At 35.8% G+C, this 20,088-nt stretch overlaps 1 protein-coding gene across 3 annotated transcripts in view; it reads left to right on the top strand.

Annotated features, from left to right (window-relative positions):
• LOC145694973 (beta-galactosidase-1-like protein 2) overlaps positions 1-20,088 on the top strand; it is an 89,831-nt gene that overhangs the window by 27,258 nt on the left and 42,485 nt on the right. For all 3 annotated transcript variants that reach the window (XM_081771783.1, XM_081771786.1, XM_081771784.1), the window contains exons 3-6: positions 2,479-2,678; positions 3,808-3,993; positions 13,561-13,702; positions 14,861-15,017. In XM_081771783.1, the coding sequence (XP_081627909.1) occupies positions 2,479-2,678; positions 3,808-3,993; positions 13,561-13,702; positions 14,861-15,017 (685 nt within the window). The remainder of the gene's footprint in view (positions 1-2,478; positions 2,679-3,807; positions 3,994-13,560; positions 13,703-14,860; positions 15,018-20,088) is intronic.

Here is a 20,088-nt window from a genome sequence, read left to right as displayed (position 1 = left end):
AAGCATGTCTCTGGTCGATTTAGTAGTAAACGTAGGAAAAACATAAAGTTTAAAACCTACTGGAACAAGGGTTTTCTGAAGGTTATTCCTGAATTCAAGACACAATAAATAAGCACCAGGGCTTACCAGCGTACCTGCTTAGCATCAATACATAGGGGATGATGTCAGGACATCGGTGCCTCCTTTCTATAAATGCCAGCTTTCTTTACCAGAGTCCGCTACCATTTTACTTTTGACAACTTTTCAGTTATTATCAGGACTGAATGAACGTTGATTAGTTGGATATTTGGCTTATATATTTGTCTGTGGCTCCGCATGCTAGCTTTCACAGTAATATTTCAGGGGGAAATCAGTTTAAGATGTAGTTCAAGAATATTCATTCATTCCCTGAATGCTTACTTAACAAACAAATAAAAAAGTTATGTAAACACATCAAGTGTTATTAAATTCTGAAATTGCAAAGGACATTAAGAAAGTGTTGTAGTTTTTCCTTTATAATAATATGTGTATGAGAGTCGGAAACAAAGCTTCGAAAATCTACTGCGGAGTCATCTTGTCCTTAAAACAATATGAGTCAATCATTTCCTTTGACAAGCAGGTCTTTCCTTCCGCCTTCGTCGTGGGGAATGCATTAAACTAGCACAAGGATGAGATGCGCTGCCCCATTTCCTTGTCTCCCGTCCGCCGTGAGGAAGTAGATAGATTTTTTTTTTTTTTAAGTCACGTTAAAAGTGTGATTACATTGTTCTTAAAGGCAGGCGTTTATAGAGCTGTTCTGCGAGGCAAGCGAACGTGGGAAAGAGTCAAGCGAGAGTACGTAAACAAAAGGTAACATCAAATGTCAGGACGTGGGCTGTGTTGCCTAATCTCTCATGGACATCAGTCAGGGTTGCAGACTCGATAGTAAAATAACTAAAATTTTATTTTGGGCGTTCCTCATTCGTATACAGAAATAAATGTCCATATATATATATATATATATATATATATATATATAAATTATTGTTGTGTTTGTATTAATATGGAAGGCATTTAACTTTGTGACTACATTATAAAGTCGCCTCTGAACTTTAGTTGTATTTGTTACAACAGTACTTAAGTCCTTAAATTTGTTTTTGTACTTTTCTACTGTTAACTGCAGTGTTTTTATCGTCTCTAATTATATCGTTTGATCGATGGCAATAAGTTATGCTTCTAATCAATACAAAAAACTAATCGTGGCAGCTAATATCGAGGAATTAAAATCAAAAAATCTACAAGAGTATGCTATTTCCCGTTGTTCTCGGTCGATGCGAAACTTGGGAGGAACGCCAGCTGAGGATAATTAAAGGCAAAGTCATGGAGAAAATTTTTGGATCCAAAAGAGATAAACGAATGGGTAAATGGAATTTACACAACTAGATGTTATATGAGCGACTAAACTAAGACGTCGCTCGGAGTATATAGGGTTCTAACGGGAAAGAAGCCTCGGAGTAGGCCTGCAAGAAAGTAGGAGGATAATATGAAACTGTCAGTGGATTTCTGTTCAGGAATCTAGTAACACAATCTAAAGAAAAACCTAAATTATTGCTACAACAAATATATAAACCGATGGTTTTAAAATGTTTTTCTTGCTGTCGTACTTGTCATTACATTTACTATTCGTAAATTTTGCATATTTAAATCTTTGCATTGCAAAAATATTTTTCTAAACATTATTATAGTCATTCTTATTTCCATAAAAAATTTGCTCCATTCGTACATTTTTTTTAAAAAAAATATAAAACATATGTACTGTATTTCAAATTATAAATATCAATACAAAAGTGTAAAGTATTTCGAGAACACTTTACGTAATCATATCTTGTAGTATAAAAGATCTTGGGATATTTATTGGCTCTCAAGTTGTCAGCACGTTTTTGTTCATGGTGGGTACACATAATCTAGATCTCACTTCTCACAGTATTCTTCTTGTGTCATACTGCCTCCGTGCTGACAAGAAACACTGACCTGCAATCTTAAGATCAGCGTGAGACATATATTGCATTGTAAGATTATTATTTTTTTTTAATGGAGAAACTTCGTGAACTTAAAAAAAAGATAATAATTGACGTTACCTTTTTTTTTTTTTTGTTCGACATGAGATGAGTTTGATTTGTGGAAGTTTCACGTGCATTTTCATCATCAGGGCTGAATGAGACGTAAACCTACAGTCTTAAGTGGAATCCGAATCACCGTAATGATATCAAATTTAAAAGCTTTTCCATCGAGAATCGAATTTGGGACCTTGTGCACCAAATGCACTTGTGGTAGCCACTAGATCAGCAGGGAGAGCTATGGGTAAGGTCAGTGGAGATTGTTCAGTTAATGGACGTAGTCGTAGTAGAGTATTCCACATTTTTTTTTTAATTTTGTGTGAAATTCTAATCTAAAGTTAATATGGTAATGATATATTGGTTAATATCATTTATTTTAATTTTATTTATTTTTTATTTTCAGGATATTACGCCAACACTTTATAGTTATTATCATGAAGGTGGAATTCAAAGTGGACTTGTAGCTGCCGGAAGAAAATTTAAATTAAATGAAAAAGAGATTACGATCTTCAGTGGATCTATTCATTATTTCAGAGTTCATCCTGCATATTGGAGAGACCGCCTGAGGAAGCTCAGGGCATGTGGTCTGAATGCGGTGCAAACGTAAGAGGATTTGTTAAATCATTTGATATATTTAAGTGCATTATTATTATTATTATTATTATTATTATTATTATTATTATTATTATTATTATTATTATTATTATTATTATTATTATTATTATTATTATTATTATTGAAATGACAGAAAAGAATATAGATTTGATATCTTTCGATGGCATACAAGTACCGGCAGTACATCTTTTCATGATGCATTGTCCATGAAATAATCTTGTCGTCTATTTTAGTGTCCTCTTTATTCATCCATGTAGTGATTTTTTTTTCTATTTCCAAAATATAAGTTAAAGGACACTATTCTAAAACTGAAGAAGACTAGTGTGCAGTGCGAATCCGTAAACGATGAACGTTTTCATGGTATTGCTACTTCTTATGAGGATACTGGAGCTGTCGTGGCAGTTACTTTCCTTATATTGTCGTCAAAACATTGAGGGAAAGCACATTACAGTCTTAAAGGAATAGAGAAATATCGCTTCTTTGCGTCTCTTCCTCATTTATAACACTTCGGACACCGTCCAGAGATCTTAGCAAAGATCATCCAGAACAATAAGCTTCAGAAAGGTAGACCATGAGTAGATATTAGATGGGCAAAACCAGTTTTTATAAAAACCGGAAAAGAGCTCCCTCGTGGCTAAGTGGTTAACGTATGCGCCTTTGACGTGGGAGACCCGGGTTCAATTTTCAGTGGGATTTCATTTAGTTCGGATTCCACGTTAAGTTATAGGCCCAATTCTCATATAGCCTTGCTGCTGAAAAGGACGCTAAACTGAAAATCAAAATAAAAAAAAACGGAAAGCGGTTTGTAAAAAATTCGAGAAGCCGACATTTCGTTTACCTCCAAAACCAGTTGTTCGGTTTAAAAACAGAATCCGTTTTTTATAGAAAACCGAACCGGTTTTCAAAATCAGTTTTTTTCTAGAAGTTTTAGAAAACCGAAGTTCTAAAAACCACAATCCGACTTTTGTGCCTAACACTAGTAGGTATGTGCCTTTTGAGGTAGTGTGAAAAACATTTTCTGTCGAATTAGTCTCTTTCATACATATTTGAATGATATATTGTTTTAAAAATACCTCCAGTATGTTATTTAATAAGACTTTTTTTTTTTCGTTCACAGATATGTACCGTGGAATCTTCATGAACCAGAAATGGGGAAATTTGACTTCGGCGAAGGTAACAATGATATGTCAAATTTTCTTGATGTTGTTACATTTTTGAGGATAGCGCAAGAAGAAGATTTATTCGTGATATTTCGTCCTGGTCCTTATATATGTGCAGAATGGGAATTTGGAGGTCTTCCAAGGTAATAGTAAAGGGTGCGGCAGAAATAGTTAGACGATGTAAAATGAACATAGAAAACGTAACCCGATAGATAACGTGCTCATTGTTGTTTTGTTTTGTAAAGTGGTTCAAAGCATTGTACTGTATATGCATGTAGGTTTGTTCGACTGTTCGATGCACATGCGCAGTATTGGAAGAATTTCGTAAACCTTCCGTCAGTAGTCATGGAGCGTTGATCGGACGAACATCGCGCTTTCGCAGTGGAGTGTTTCTTCAAGAACAAAGAATCTGCAACAATTACGCAGCGTAAGTTTCGGAGTCATTTTAACATTGGCAGAAATGGACAGGTACCGACACGACAAACTTTTCTTAAGTGGGTGAAAAAGTTCCGAGCTCCGGCTTCTGCAAGATCAAAGAAATCCCCAGGTCGTCGACGTTCAGTGAGACACCAGGTAACATAGAGAGGGTTCGAGAAGCATTAATTAGAAGTCCAAGGCGTTGAGCTCTTCGGCATGCTGTGTCACTTGGCATGTCAGATAGGAGTGTGCGGCGAATATTACACCAGGACCTACACTTCCACCCATTCAAAATTCAGATGATTTACAAGTTGTTCCCTGAGGATTTTAATGCTCGCGTACAATTCTGCAATACGCTGTTGCAAATGATTAATGAGAACCCAAATTTTCTACAGAGGTTAATCATGTCCAACGAGGCTCATTTTCACATTGATGGGTGTGTAAATAAGCAGAATTTCCGTTACTGGGCACCCAGAAATCCAAGGTTGTTGCATGAAGTGCCCCTTCATAGCCCTAAAGTAACAGTATGGTGTGGTGTTTATTTTGATGGGATTATTGGACCATACTTTTTCAACGACGAGGATGGTAACACTGTAACTGTCACGTGTGCTCGATATGTGGACATGCTCGAAAACTTTTTACTCCCAGAACTGCGACGGCGTCGTCTTAGACAGATGTGGTTCCAACAAGACGGGGCCACATCACACATAGCAATTGCATCGATCAACATTCTTGGGAGGATGTTTCCAGGATGTGTTGTCTCTCGTCGCGGCAATGTTTCTTGGCCTGCACGCTCGCCCGACCTATCAACATGTGACTTCTTCCTATGGGGTTACTTGAAGCAACAAGTGTATGCAACAAAACCTACAACATTACAGGATTTGCGTGAATCCATTCAACATGCAATCCACCAAATCCCGCTGGACATGGTTCAACGAGCTGTGAGTGCTGTGAGGCGACGTGCAGAGATCTGTTTGAATAACCATGGTGCACACCTCACTGACATAATTTTCAAGACGTAGTTACCATATGTAATGCTTTTGTATGTACATTCTGGACATGTACAACTTTTGTTCATAAAAGGTCATATTTAATTTGCAAAAAAAAAAAAAAAAAAAAAAAAGTCTAACTATTTTTGCCGCATCTTATATAAAATGCAACTTAACAATAGTATAGTATAGCCAGTATTAATGATATGTATTATTGCATTTTCCATGTTTATCTTAAATGTTGCAGCTTCTGTGTATCTGAATGGTTAAGCGCGCGTGCCTGAATACGCGGTTGGTGTTTGATTTCCGGTGTTGACACTTCATGGTGAGGCAATTACAGAGCCATCTAAACTAAAATGTATCAACTCTGTCAAGAAAACCAGAAATATTAGCGGTAGAAACTGATGCACTGACCATGCATAAAGAAATCAGTTGAAAGTATGCCATTTGATCGTCTGTAGCTCTTCTTATGTTTTGCCAGAGTGTTGTAACTTTTCATTCGTATCTTTTAATACGGAAATCAAGTAAATGTAGTGGATAAGAATAATTTTCTGGCAGTCAAGAGGAAATCGTTGAATTTCAGGAAAATATATTTCATTTACAAAAGTGCCGTCGCCAGTATAGACTTGTATAATTAAATTTTGTTTATATTTCACTTGAATTCTTTAGTTTTAACGGTCCTTGGTGATGCTATTCTTGGTTATTCGGGACTGAGATGATAAATGATAATGGAAAATTGGTGGAATAAGAATTTGAGTTAGACGAAAGATCCCCGAGGAAACCAATGGACAGTATTGTCCTAGTAACTTATATGGAGTGAGATTGAACCAGAGAAGCCTTGGACCAGAGGTGAGCACTCTGCCACTTAGTCACAGTACCCCTTCTGTACAGTTCATGTATAGGAAGGCTGTTCGGAAAGTAACCTCCGATTGGTTAACAAAGAAACACCAAAGTAAATAAAAAATTATTATATACATCTGAAATATACTTCTTTGCTCTGTTTTTCAGCATAGTTTCCATAAACATTCAAGCAATTATCATATCTCTGCACTACCTTAAAAATTCCATCAGTATAGAATTATCTCTCGCCTGTGCCTTGAGCCAGCCTGTGACCGCATCTTTCAGCTCCTCATCATCACCGCATCTTTCAGCTCCCGATCATATAACAGTCCTGGAAATTTGTGGAAATTCATCGAAAAGCTCCGAGATTGTGAAACGTCAATTTTCACGAACTTTTCCATCAATTTTCTGAATGAGTTCATTAGTGACCACTGATGGCCTGCCACTCCTGTCTTCGTCATGAATGTTTGTTCGTCCACATTTTAAATGAACGAACCCATTCACAAACAACCCCTTCACTCATCACACTTGGTAAGGCCGCGGTGGCTCAGTGGTAGAGCATTCACCTCTGGTGCATGGGGTCCTTAGTTCGATCCCAGCTCGCACCAAGTGAACTTTGTGGTGGACAAACACCGTGTGCGTGGGTTTTCTCGGGGTTCTCCCGTTTCCTTGCACTTTCTTCATTTCACCATTTCATTCATTACTCATCACCGGATATAGAACCCGAAACGTCTAATCACGCAGCCTGTTCAATCAATGCGTAGATTACGTTTTGTATTCAGCTTTGTTATTCATTTGTAGTAAGTAAAAATAATCATAAATTGTAACTTGATTTTCATTTTATTGAGTTCGTATAGCCCAGGACGTTTCTTGATACTATCACTACTACTAATTCAGGTTGCCAGAGCAACCGCATGGTATTCGTACTAATGCAGGTTTTAGTTTTACTGTATATCCGAGATGATTTCCTAATATTCGATTGCATTATTAGCTGAAAGGCAGTGTGCCCAGAACCGCTATTCACGAACAGATACAATCTAGTACATGGCCATTTTAGTGAACTAGAAGAATCAACTCAGATTTGACCCGGGATCAATGCTACTAATTTTTGTAAAAACTTTTACAATAAATCAGTAGTTTATTAAATAACTAAATGATATATATTATTCAGTATGGTTGATGATAAAAATCAATCTCTGACAAAGAGAGGGAAGAAGAAAAAATCATAAGAATCAATCTGACAAAGAGAGGGACAAAGAAAAAAATCTTCACTTCGCAAATAGGCATTTGTTAACTAATTCTGGTATGCAATAATAGACTATAATAAATTTTACACAACATCTGTCCATTGATTCAATATATTTCACCAGAAACTCCAGGAATTTGCTGAAGTGACACTCCAGCTGTGAAACTTTCTTATGTATTCTTAATAATACAGGACAAAACTATATATATTGTATTATTTCCCGTTCTAGTCACCTTAACCTGTCCTAAGTTATATCACTACATTAGCGTTTCCATTAAATGATAAGTGTTTTAATTTTGACTCTTTTTTTTATTATTTGTGATCTTCCAAATGAAATAAAAATAAAAATTTGAAAAGTTCGAAAATCTTCCGTGTTAACCAGAAAAAAAAAAAGACTGAACTAAAAAATCTGTTGATCATTTTATCAAATATATAAAACAATTGAAGAATCAAATGTTTATCCTCACAAACATACTCATGAAGAGCATTGTATTTGATGAAATAAAGAAAAATGTTCATCCAAATTAAATTTTACATTGCTATTTTTCATTTATGTAGTAAAATAGTCTCGAATTACTTTCTTTCGCAACTTTAAATGATCTTTTTCGCTTCTCCTTTAGAATCATATACAAGAACATTCAGTTACTAGAGTCTTGAGATTAGGCTCCATATTATGTCTCTGTGCACTTATACTTTCTTTGCCTATAAATAACAGATTTTCCATTGAGTTCAGTCATCAATCACTACTTTGTGGAACAACATGGCTCAAGTATGATTACATTCATGCTAGATGCATCTTTCTTACAGGATATAGGCCTTTTACTGTATCTTTATCCTTTTACAAATATTTACCCCTCGTACAATCCAGAGGAAAAAGAGAGAACAGTAAACAAATATACACAAGGCAAATCCTGAATCTACCTAACCTCCTAATGAAGAGATGAAATATGTACAAAATGGAGATGACATACAACAAAAAATGAATAGTGTAAGTGTGTAAGGAGAGTACTGCAACTGTATAGGGAGACAATAAAATGTAGAATGCAATAGGCATGGAGCTAATCTAAATTTATTTTAGTATAAGAATGAAGTGTTTCTGAAGAATAGTAAATGAAGCAAAGTAAGTTAATTTTTTCGACAATTAATCATTGAAGGGGGGAGGGGGGAGAAAATCATTATGATAGTCGAAAAGTTCTAATAAAGGTACTTATAAAGGAAGAAAGAAAAAAATTTGCACAAAGACAGACAAAAGAGGAAAGAGAAACAAATAATAATAATACTAATGTAGTGAATATTCAATAACCGTTCTAAGTACCAATACAGACAATGTACCATGCAATCCCACTATATGCAACAGCAAAGTATGCTTAAATAGCAGGATTAGCATGTTTGCTACTCTTCCACCTTAGGCACAATTAAATTATTATTATTATTATTATTATTATTATTATTATTATTATTATTATTATTATTATTATTATTATTATTATTATTATTATTATTATTATTATTATTTTCATTAATAGACACCTAAAGACATGGGAAAACAGGATAGGTGAATAAAAGATATGATTTCTACTATTCATGTTCAGAATCCCTTCCACTTATAATCTGTTACGACATGCATGGCGATGTGGGGCCGGTTTAACTGAGGTTCATTTACCTGCAAAGCATTTAAAGAAATCAAATAAAAATTCCACTATTCGAACAATTAAAAAAAAAATGAGAAAAGTGATTTAGTATGGTTATATTATTTCGCTATGACCTCTGCAAATGTTTGACTACAGTTTCACAAAATGACGATAGCATTCACTAACGGGCCTTCGGGTTGATATTACATTAAAATATACATAGATTACTTGCATCTATTATTATTTTTTAAAATTTCTCCCTTCATATTTCAATCGACCATTGGAATCCGAACTCCATCTTTACATGATTGTACAACTTCCGTCGTTAGTTGTTCTAAGAATCAGACTTTCTTCGGCACCCATTTGGGCCCTGAAGTTACCGTCGGGTTTTCCATCAAATTCAATTCCAAAAGAAATTTTGTAGAGAGTTCCTTTTTATCTAACTTTTATCTGGTTAACCTAAACTCCAATTTATATGAAGTCCAAATTCCCTAAAAATTACATTTATGGGACTCTCTTCCCGATTCTTAGTCATGCATTTCTTCTACGCAGTGCGCTCACCCTCTTTTTTTAAGGTCAGAGCTATACATAATTTATGGTATGGTTCCATATGGTTCCAATACTGAATCATTAAATATTACACACCTCATACGGTCTAAAACAAATTATAATAATTAATACTTTATAGCTTTTTTGATAGTGAAATATAATTGTGTAATGTAAGAAATGCAGCAAGGCATAGTACACTGTCCGTACTGTGACCATATTACCGAGTGATCTATCCAACTTAAAACGAAGTTTAATAATGTTGACTAGCACGGAACTAGAATAAGGTCAACCAATGCCATGGTGCACTTTAACACATATTGGTTACCTTATAGTGCAAGAAATGTAAGGGTCAGTACATGTTACAGCAAAATATAATACATGATGTGGATTTGATGAAACCGAAGTGTAACACAGTAATACCGAATATAGTGTCTTTGACGAACTTCATTTCATGATTAATTTTAGATTCGTAGAACGTAGTTTACAATTACATCCATGTTCTCAGTGTTTAGAAAAGTACACAATTCAAAGATAAGTAATAATTCTTACTGTGACTCACAAACGTTATCGTTACAATATTATATTTTTGTGTCTATTAAGACTTTCAACATGCGATAAATATACTATGTTCAGTACTAAAGCATGAGCGCTTTCTCGAGCTTCCCTTGCTTAGCTTTCCGTAATTGCCTGATGCTGTGGATCTTAGGTCTATTTACATCAGTCGTTACTAGATAACAATGTTGTACACTCTCGGAACTATACTAATGAGTTGCTCAAGACTGAATATATGTTATCTTAGAATTTTATGAGAAAATAAGGGGAATCAACTGATTTTCTTTACATCACATACTCCATAGGTTCGAGTTCAGTGAAAATTCTGATTGAAAAAGTTTTTCATGTTTCAGAACTCGGAAGAGATGCGAAAAAGGAGGAGAGATAATCATGAAATTTATATTACAGAAAATCCCTATTAGATCAACTTAAATCCCCAAACTATACAATGCATAAGTAATTTAAGTTCCATAGACCGACTGTGTTCGTCCGTCTGTCGACCTCCTTTAACCCTTTATTCAAAGTGGAAGTGGTATAAGTAAATCATTTTTTGGTTTCAACGTTGATCACTGTAGAAGAAAAATGGTAATAGCGAGTTCGTTTCAGTGTCTCAAGAATATTTTCCATATATACCCTTGTCTCTCTCTACTAAAACGAGAAGTGCAAAAAAACTATTATTTCCGTTTTCAGTATTGATTTCCATAGAACAAAAACGATAAGAGATTGAGAAACTAGTTTTTAATACGGATTCCGAATCACGAAAACAAATTTCATCTCAGTTCTTATTCTTCTAGTAGCCTTGATTACCCGCTTCGTTGGGTTGAAATAAAAACTTTAAATACACAACTCCTTTTGTCATGTGTTTGGTAAAAATCACGGTAGAAATCAAATATCACTGTTGTTGGCTGAATTTGAATTTAAACGGCATCGGAAGTCACTCTTCTTCATCGACCCCGGAAACTATGGATTCGACACTAATATCGATCATTTTGTATCATCTATATATATATATATATATATATATATATAATTCCTTCCCGAAATTGCAGGGCTAAATTTGTTTTCAGCGGCATCAGAAGTGTTATTGTTCATCTCAGCGACCCCGAAAACTATGGATTTGACACCATTATCGGTCATTTTCGATCATTTTTAAATATACATCTCACCCTCCTCCAAGATGCGGAGCTGAATTTGGATTTAAACGACATCGGAAGTGTTACTGTTCATCTTAGCGACCCTGAAAACTATGGATTCGACACTAATATCGGTCAATTTCGGTCATTTTTAAATAATTACGCCTCCCCGTCCCCTAAGTGCACCGTCAAAGTGAAATGATAAAAACCATCTCAGGACCGATCATTATGTATGTGGCAAATTTAATCAAGATTGGCCTCGTGATTCAAGAGTTATTTTTATATATTCCACCCCCCTCCCTTCCCTACGTTGAACCGTCAAAGTGAAATGATAAAAACACTCTTAGGCCAGAACATATATGTTGAAAATTTGATCGAGATCGGTCGGGTGGTTCAAGCGGTGCGAAGTCACAAACATAGACACTTTATGTTATATATATATATATATATATATATATATATATATATATATATTGAAACGCGAAGTAGTAAAAACTGGTACAACTTCCAATTTTTAAGATTGATTTCTATAAAGGACAAATTGTAAAATAGAGTGAAAACTAGTCTTGATAAGGTTCAGCGTTGCAGAAATAGGACCTTCTTCGACGTTTTTCATCTATTGTAATTGAAAGTGATAGGTATACAACTTCTGATTTTAATATTGAATCCCCATGGTTTGGAAGTCTAATGCAGTTTTACATGGGAAACAAAATTAGTTATTCCTTGAAAAATTATTGTTAAGAAATTTTTCAGAAAATTTTGTGACATAATTGATTACGGGCGGATCAAGGACCGACTTCTGGGAGGGGCAGTAGGTTGTAATACTGCTACTTAGAGCTACTTTTAAGAGCTCCAAACTCTGGGATGGGTTTTATTTATATATAAAATAAAAAAGTTCCCTCTTCTGGGGAGGGGGTGATCGGGGCAATCGTCCCCCCTGGACCCGCCCCTGTAATTGATGTACCTTTTATCATGATAAGATGAAAGTATATTGGCTTAGTGGTAGAGTGCAGTCTTTGATGCATAGAGCTGCACATTTGATTTAAATCACGTAAAGAAGATATGAGCTCTCTGGTACGAAATCACCAGCTTCAATTCTCTTAAAGTTATTGGTTTGAATCCTCAAAGAGAAAAGTGACCAAGACTCAAGACTACTAAGAAGTTTTAAATAAATCTTCTAGTAATATTATAATCTTCTAGCATATATATTAACGAGAGACATTATATAAAATTATGTTACTTTATATTTTCAAACAAGTACATCTTTACTTTTTGAAAAATTATTTCCAAAGATCCGGTTTTCCATTTGTTTTCTTCATGTTAATTTTTCCCCCAGCTATAAAACAGATTTATCGTTAATGGAACAGATATAAGGTGTCAATTTTTATCTGTGCAAGAAAGTAAGTGAAATCATGCATATCAGTTTATTTGCCAATAAAGTTGCGTTTAATCGAAGTTTCATAAGTGGTTCCTTTTGGCTATATTGATAATATACTTGAGTTTGGATAGGAGACTCGTGTTAGATTTCCAGTGGGACTCATGTGGTTTGGATCCTATGTTAATTTTTTGTTCGTTTGTTGAATTTTAGCGTCCATTTTTCAGCACAGAGGCTGTATGAGACTCAGATGCACATTTTAATTTGAAATCCGAACTACCGTATTGCATTCAGTGCTGTCCCATCAGGAATCGAACCCGGGAGCACGTGCATCACAGGCTTGCTCTAGACCTATACAGCTGATGGCAGGAAGACAGGTTCTACACTAGTAGTACAAGACTGGTACTTTAATAAAATAGGCCCCTAACGTTTCTAAGTCAGTGTACATTGATATGTTACTGAAGTCATGCCTGTGATTACAGAAAACAAGGATTTTGTTGTATAAGGAACTTGTATTTGTAAAATAAAATTCCATATTTCAATACTTTCGTAACTGTTGTATTGCAGCATTTTGATCTGGCTGTAAGCAGCGCAAGAATACATATAATACGAGCGCTACACAAGTTCCTTCGTGGCTAAGCGGTTAGCGTACGCGTCTTTGGCGTGGGATACACGGTTCGATTCCCGACCGGAGCTCATGTGGTTTGAATTCCACGTTAATCAGTAGGTCCCGTCTCATATAACCTCGCTGCTGAAAGGGACGTTAAACTCGAAATCAATAGCAAGTGATTATTATATAAAGCGTTCATGCTGCTACACATTTCTTGTTATCTTTCAGTCTAGAAAAAATTCTGCATTCGCCCTTGCTAAATATGAAATTTAAAAAGAAAAGTTGGTGTAAGAATTACAACAAATAGATCATTTTTAATAATATGTGTTTGTAAATTGTGCTGTTAATTTTTACTTTAATGTTTACAGTTGGCTTCTAAGAAATCCCAAAATTAATGTGAGAACTATGGATCCGGCGTATCTTAAACGAGTGGAAATATTCTTCAATAATCTTTTACCTTTAGTACGAGAATACCAGTTTCAGAAAGGAGGTCCAATCATTGCTATCCAGGTATGTAACTGTTTAATTAACACAATGTTGATTTGTAAGGGATTTTTTTAAATAGCAATAGCAAAGTCTTCAGTTTTTAAATTTTTCGTTTAGTCATTTGAAAAAAGTCATAATTATCGATGAAATAATTCTAAGACGGAATAACATTGTAAACATATTAGTTCAGGAGGAATATGGAAGAACATAACCTTTGATAAGGTATTGTTGCTGTTTCATTGGAGACCTTTGACATAAACAGACTTTACAGCATACAATGTTTCTGAATTCTAAGTTCTGTCCTATTTTGATTTGTTCTGAAACTGACATTGCCTTGTTCATCCAGGAGATTGTTATGCAGCTCAAATTATCGTTTGTATTGTTCGGATTGCGTATCAACCTTTTTCAGTATTTGAGTGTTACACGTACTAGGTGAGTGGGTCAGTGATAAAATGCTTATCTCTGGTGCGTGTGATCCATGGTTCGATCTCAGCTGACGCGAAGTGGGCTTTGTGGTGGACATGCACTGTGTGCGGTTTTTTTTGGAGTCCTTCCGTGTCTTCTCAGTTTTTTTCATTTCACTTGTCTACGAGCTTCAAATATTCTTTTTGATAACAATAATGTGATTTCTGTTTGAGAAATTAAAGAAATGAACGATCATTTGAGAATGTTTTTATGTATTTTAGCCTAATACAGTATTAAGAATTATTTTATTTGCAGAACTACTATTATATCGAGTCAGTATCTTTGAAGTGGTAACCTTATGAATAGCAAAAAAATAACTACTCACTCCTGAAATTTTAGGAGCCCTCTGTATGTTCAACTTAAATACTTATTCAGCCTATGGTTCCATATAAAATATCAATTTAGTTCTTGAAATAAACGATGAACTGAAATTTTAGGTATAATTAAACTGTAAATGATACCCTTAATTGTACATGATTTCGTAAACATACATAAGGGGTTAATGTTCCCACTGTAATTTTCATTGAATAATAATTGATGGCTAGAATTTGAAAGTGGACAAGTTTTAGAATACCAGTACTTGAATGTTCGTATGACGTAGCGTATGCTATTGAGAGAGAAAAGTTTCTGTTGTGAATGTCAAAGTAATTGTGTATGTTTCTTATTAATATTAATATATATTTCCTTAAAGTAATTGTTTTTTCTTCTATATTTAAGCTTGAAAACGAGTTAGGAAGTTTTTCTGAGATCAAAGAGGAAAATACGATGTATCTGTCTTTTTTGAGAGAGGTAATGGAAAGTAATGGTATAAACGAACTGTTTTTTACTTCGGACTCAGCACGAACGAGTGGTGATAGAGGAGCCTTACGTGGAGGTAAGCTGATAAAATATGTTACTTGTACATTCCAAATATCTTCAACACATTTGGAAGAAATCCGGAAGTTTATTTTTTTAGCTGTATGTTTATAGAAAGTGTGGCATTACAGGATATAGAAATAATAGAGAGAATCCTATTCGTTGTAGGTCAGTAAAACTTTATTCATGATTATCTTCCGAATGACACGCTCCGAAGACGACGCTAAATCGGGGAGAACGTCTACTGACTTGCTTAGTAGAAAGATTGCATCTCTAGACGCACTCTGGTGCGAGCTGTCCCGGGTTCGATTCCCGGTGGGGACATTCGGTCGAAAAAGTAACAGCTTTTTCAGGCCAGCCATATTTAGTGAGGATTTTTCTGGGTTTCCCTCCACACCAGGCAAATGCCGGGATGGTACCTAACACACAGGTCCCAGGCCGCTTCCTTCCTTCCTTCCTTCCCCAATCCTTTCTTTTTTCCCTTTCATCGGATAGTGTTTTCGCCGTGGGATGTCATCCCTCATATACGTGACGGGCTAACTGGCCTTAGATGCCGACAGACCAGAAATCTCATTCCTAATTGTAGATTCACTCCTCGAGGAAGGAAGAATCATTTTATTAAGCCTGTCTGCAGACGCTTTGCCCGATTCAGTATCTTCTTCGGAACGCAGACACGTTCCCCCATTAAATGAGCTAATACTGACACAATGACCAATAGAAAATATATTGCAAAAATTTGAATTACACTTGCTGAATTCGCTGTAAAGGGTCAAAAAATATTTGAATTACCATAAGATTAGGTGCTGTCACAGCGCTTAAGATTTTCATTTAAGAGCGCACTCTTTTTTAACACAAACTGTAAATAACAAGTTTTGATCAATCAATTTGAATTTAGAAAGAAGGAAAATTTCTAATTTAGGCAATATTATGGATATAGGTAAATGGTTACATACGGCTGGTAACCATTAATGCGTAGAAAAAGGTGGGCGTGTTGAGACGAGGAAAGGGCGTGATGTCACTCAGAGATAATTGCACCTAACTTGATAGAGGAGTAGGTAATGGGAATAGAAAAGAACGCGTGGAAGCATTCGTTTCACAGGCGTTCGAAATCAGAAATAATGAGCCCTACAGTTCAGGAGAAGTATGGCCTGTCAATTAGATATTGATGGGACGGAGCCTTTGCTCTCAGTTGCGGCCAATGCAGAAGAAGTTAAATAAAGTAGGTAAAAACAGAAAAGATGAGCTGAACAAGAAATGCGACAATGTCCGCCCTCAGTCCCACCAGACAAATGCCAGGATACTAAATCTATCAACTGCCCTGCCCTTGCCGTTACGAATTGGGTATGCATCACTAGTTAGCTTAATGAAATTATATTAAAAAATAAAGAAAATATATATACAGAAATTAATCATGGGCGTCGCCAGAAGTTGCTGTATTTCTTTACATTATAAGATGCTGTCAGTACGCAAGTATTAAATGTTTGAACTCACCAATATTAACTGATTTGTACGGATGTTTGATATCTACGACGTGGCGCCCACTAAAATTAGAGTATTGTGTGTGTGTGTGTGTGAAATTTAAATATATATTTCGGGATTAGTGATATTTAAAATAGAAACGACTGTGGACGGTCATAACAAGAATAACCGTTTGCATACGTACAAGACTGTTCATTAAGATAACTATGTTAACGCGAAGGATAAAGGAAATATTTTAATTTGGTCTACCAACTACTAGAAAGCAGCAATATATATTCGACAGAAACAGCGTTGTAAGAACTGCGTTCAAGACTCCAAATATAACTCACGCATGTTTCACAAACACTGCATCTTAATAGTGTGAACACAAAATGAACATGAGCGTTTCACTTCTGTTGCCTAGCACATATGAGACAGAACGTTTTCACTGTCTACACACATCCCATGATCATAAAGTTAGCTTCCAAGTTGGCCTCAACAAGTTTAGAAAGTACCGTAGTTAACCTTAATATACCGTACAGTGGGTTATATACTTTTTTTTTTTTTTTTTGACATAATGAAACAGTTGTTAACAAAAGCATTAAAAAATATAACAGGCACTCATAATACAGGAACTGTATTCAAAAAATAAATATGCTAAAAAAAACAACACACATTCAGTCTGAAACAGATGAGACTGCTTTTTTAAAAAATTATTTCACAGTTCCTCTTTATAGAGATAAGACGAGTAATGGCAAGGGCAGTTGATGATTTAGTATCACGGCATTCGCCTGGTGGAACTGAGGGCGGACATTGGCGCATTTTCTGTTCAGCTCATCTTTTCTGTTTTCATTCTGTTTTATTTAACTACTTCTGCATTGGCCACAACAGCGAGCAAAGGCTCCGTCCCATCAATATCTGATAGACAGGCAATACTTCTCCTGAACTGTAGGGCCCATTATTTTTGATTCCGAACACCTGCGAAACGAATGTTTCCACACGTTCTTTTCTATTCTCATTACCTACTACTACACCAAATTTGGTGCAATTATCTCTGAGTGACATCGTACCTTTCCCTTGTTAGTCAATAGACGAAGTGAAGAGATTCAAAAATTTGTGGGTGACAAATTCTAAATTCAACACTACTTTAAACGTACTTATGTACAGTTCTGGTCACAAGTAGTGGGACTGCTTTCCAGAGACTAAGTCCACAAAAATGACCCTAGATCCTTACGAATTCCCGTGGGGTCTGGCTCTTTTTCCCTGCATTTTTGCCACAGTCAGGGCTGGAAATTGAACGATAATATTGCAGTATGTGTATGATAATTTTGTTGTAGACAAGCAAAATAGCTACAATATAGAAAATTGCTTAATTTTAAGTCGCAAATGTGGTACATTATTTATGTTTTCAATCTAGAACGATTAAATAAGTGATGAGAGTAGGGAAAATACTTTGGTCCGTGAACTTTGTTGTGGACAAACACCATAAGCATGGGTGTTCTCTCGTTTCGTCCCACTTTCTTCATTCTATCATTTTCCATCTTATTATTACCATATCTTTTACCCTCGATGCCTAAACGTGGAACATTAAAATAAACAAACATTAAAATAATTAAAAAAAAAAAAAAACTATTTTAAGCTAATTTAATGACAATTCTATCTTTTGCCAGAAAGAGAAATCTGTATATGTAAAGTGCAAGAATAACGCTGATGTTTCATTATCTTAAAATAACCCTTAAACATTTTTAAATTAATAGTATCCAAACGACTGAAAGAAAGTAAGATTCTTATAATAGCATTCCGTATTAGAAGTTCAGTAGCTTATATTTATTTACGTCCCTTCGCACTTAATAACGACTCCACGCGCCGATGAAAAGAAATAAAAAAAATGCACGTTTATTTTTCGATCCTTTGCTTTTCTGAAGTAGACCAATATTAAACTAAAATCCAAAATTTCATTCATGTTTAACTTAGTAGCTACCTATATTTATTTAATTGTTTCAGAAATGCATCTACATCACATTTTCTTTATATTGCGCACCTTAATCCAATGCAAAACCCTGTATGAATCCAAAATATAATTTCCAACCCTAGGATCATCCGAATTTAATATTTTAACATTCTACCATAAATTCTTTAATATTATTTTCCTGCCATGAAACTACTTAACGATTATTTACTAGTAATAGACCCAATGTTTCGCGTGGGCAAGTGGTTAGTGTTCCCGATTTCAAAGCAATAATTCTTTGTTGAGTCCCCTGTGGGGTACTTTTTTGTTTTTACTAACTAGTAGCATCTATTTCAAAATAAATTACTTGTTGTGTGAAATATTTGAAATGACGACATAACAAGTAAGGAGATTAACTATCTGTCAATATTGCTTAGAGAAGACATTGAAACCCGTACCATCAAAGAGCAATACCGCAGGTCTCCCTCATTTGTAAGGGATCTCCCACGAAGGTGGTTGTCGAGGGAATGGAACAGGTAGTATTGTGTTGGCGCAAGGTCTGGTGAATATGGTACATGATACAGTAACTCCCAGCCAAGTTGCTGGTGGGTCTCCCGTGTCCTCTTTGTGATTTGACATTGTCGTGCAGGAACAAAAAAACACACCTTTGCGCTTCACCAATGTCGGTTTCTTCTGCCGAAAGGCACGGTGCACTCTTTGCAACTACTGAGAGTACAGGTCAGCAGTTATGCTTTGACTAGGTGAAAGGAGCTCATAATGCATCACTTGCCGATAAGTCTACCATACATCGAACATAACCTTTCGTAGGTGCAAAAGGTGATCTTGAGGTGTAAGGAACAGTCATGTGGCGACAACCAATGTCTGGTACGCTTGGGAGTGTCATAGAGGACCCACTTTTTGTCATTAGTAAGCAAGCGGTCAGAGATGGGGTGTTCAAGTACCGAGTGAGCAAGGACAAATAGGGTGTCACTCGTTCCTTGTTGGCTGCCGACAATGTGTAGGGTACCCACTTGGTTAACTTGTATGAATTCTCTATCTCATGCAAGTGCAGTCTGCTTCAGTGGAAATATGGAATCTTTCTGCAGTTCATCCCACGTTAGACCACTGTTGTCCTCGATGGCTGCTGTCAGGGTCTCGTCATCCAACATATGTGGTTGTTCACTGCGAGGTACATCCGGAAGGCTCACATCTCTTGAACGGAATTTCTCGAACCAATGCCTGGTGGTGCGTTCGTTCACGGTATTCTCTCCAAATACCTGGCATATGCAACAGCTCACAGGTCCACTTTAAAGTTATATAACAAACACACGCGAACAGGCTACTTTGATAACTCCAATTCTCTTCGACACTGGACGACTATGACTGCTGAATCTTTGCAACAGGGCCTGTATTATTGAAGGTCGATGGTCAGATTAACTCTTGATCGCTTGACAGTCACGTGCATCATTTCGTTTTCAGTGAGCGAATTGTTGTAAATGATCTAAAATAACGATGCTAATAATAAACACCACGATTTCTTTATAGTGTGACATCGGTGAGAAAAGACCATATCCTTCAAATAGCTCATAGGAAAAATAATCGCATGGTGATAAATCAGGGGACCATGAAGGCCATTTAACGTCTCTGAAATGAAAGACTCTTCATGAAAAATAAGGAAATACGT

Source organism: Thermobia domestica, chromosome 9 (assembly GCF_964235325.1).
Source record: "Thermobia domestica chromosome 9, izTheDome1.hap1.1, whole genome shotgun sequence".
Lineage (NCBI taxonomy): Eukaryota > Metazoa > Arthropoda > Insecta > Zygentoma > Lepismatidae > Thermobia > Thermobia domestica.
This window is presented reverse-complemented; position numbering and strand designations above follow the sequence as displayed.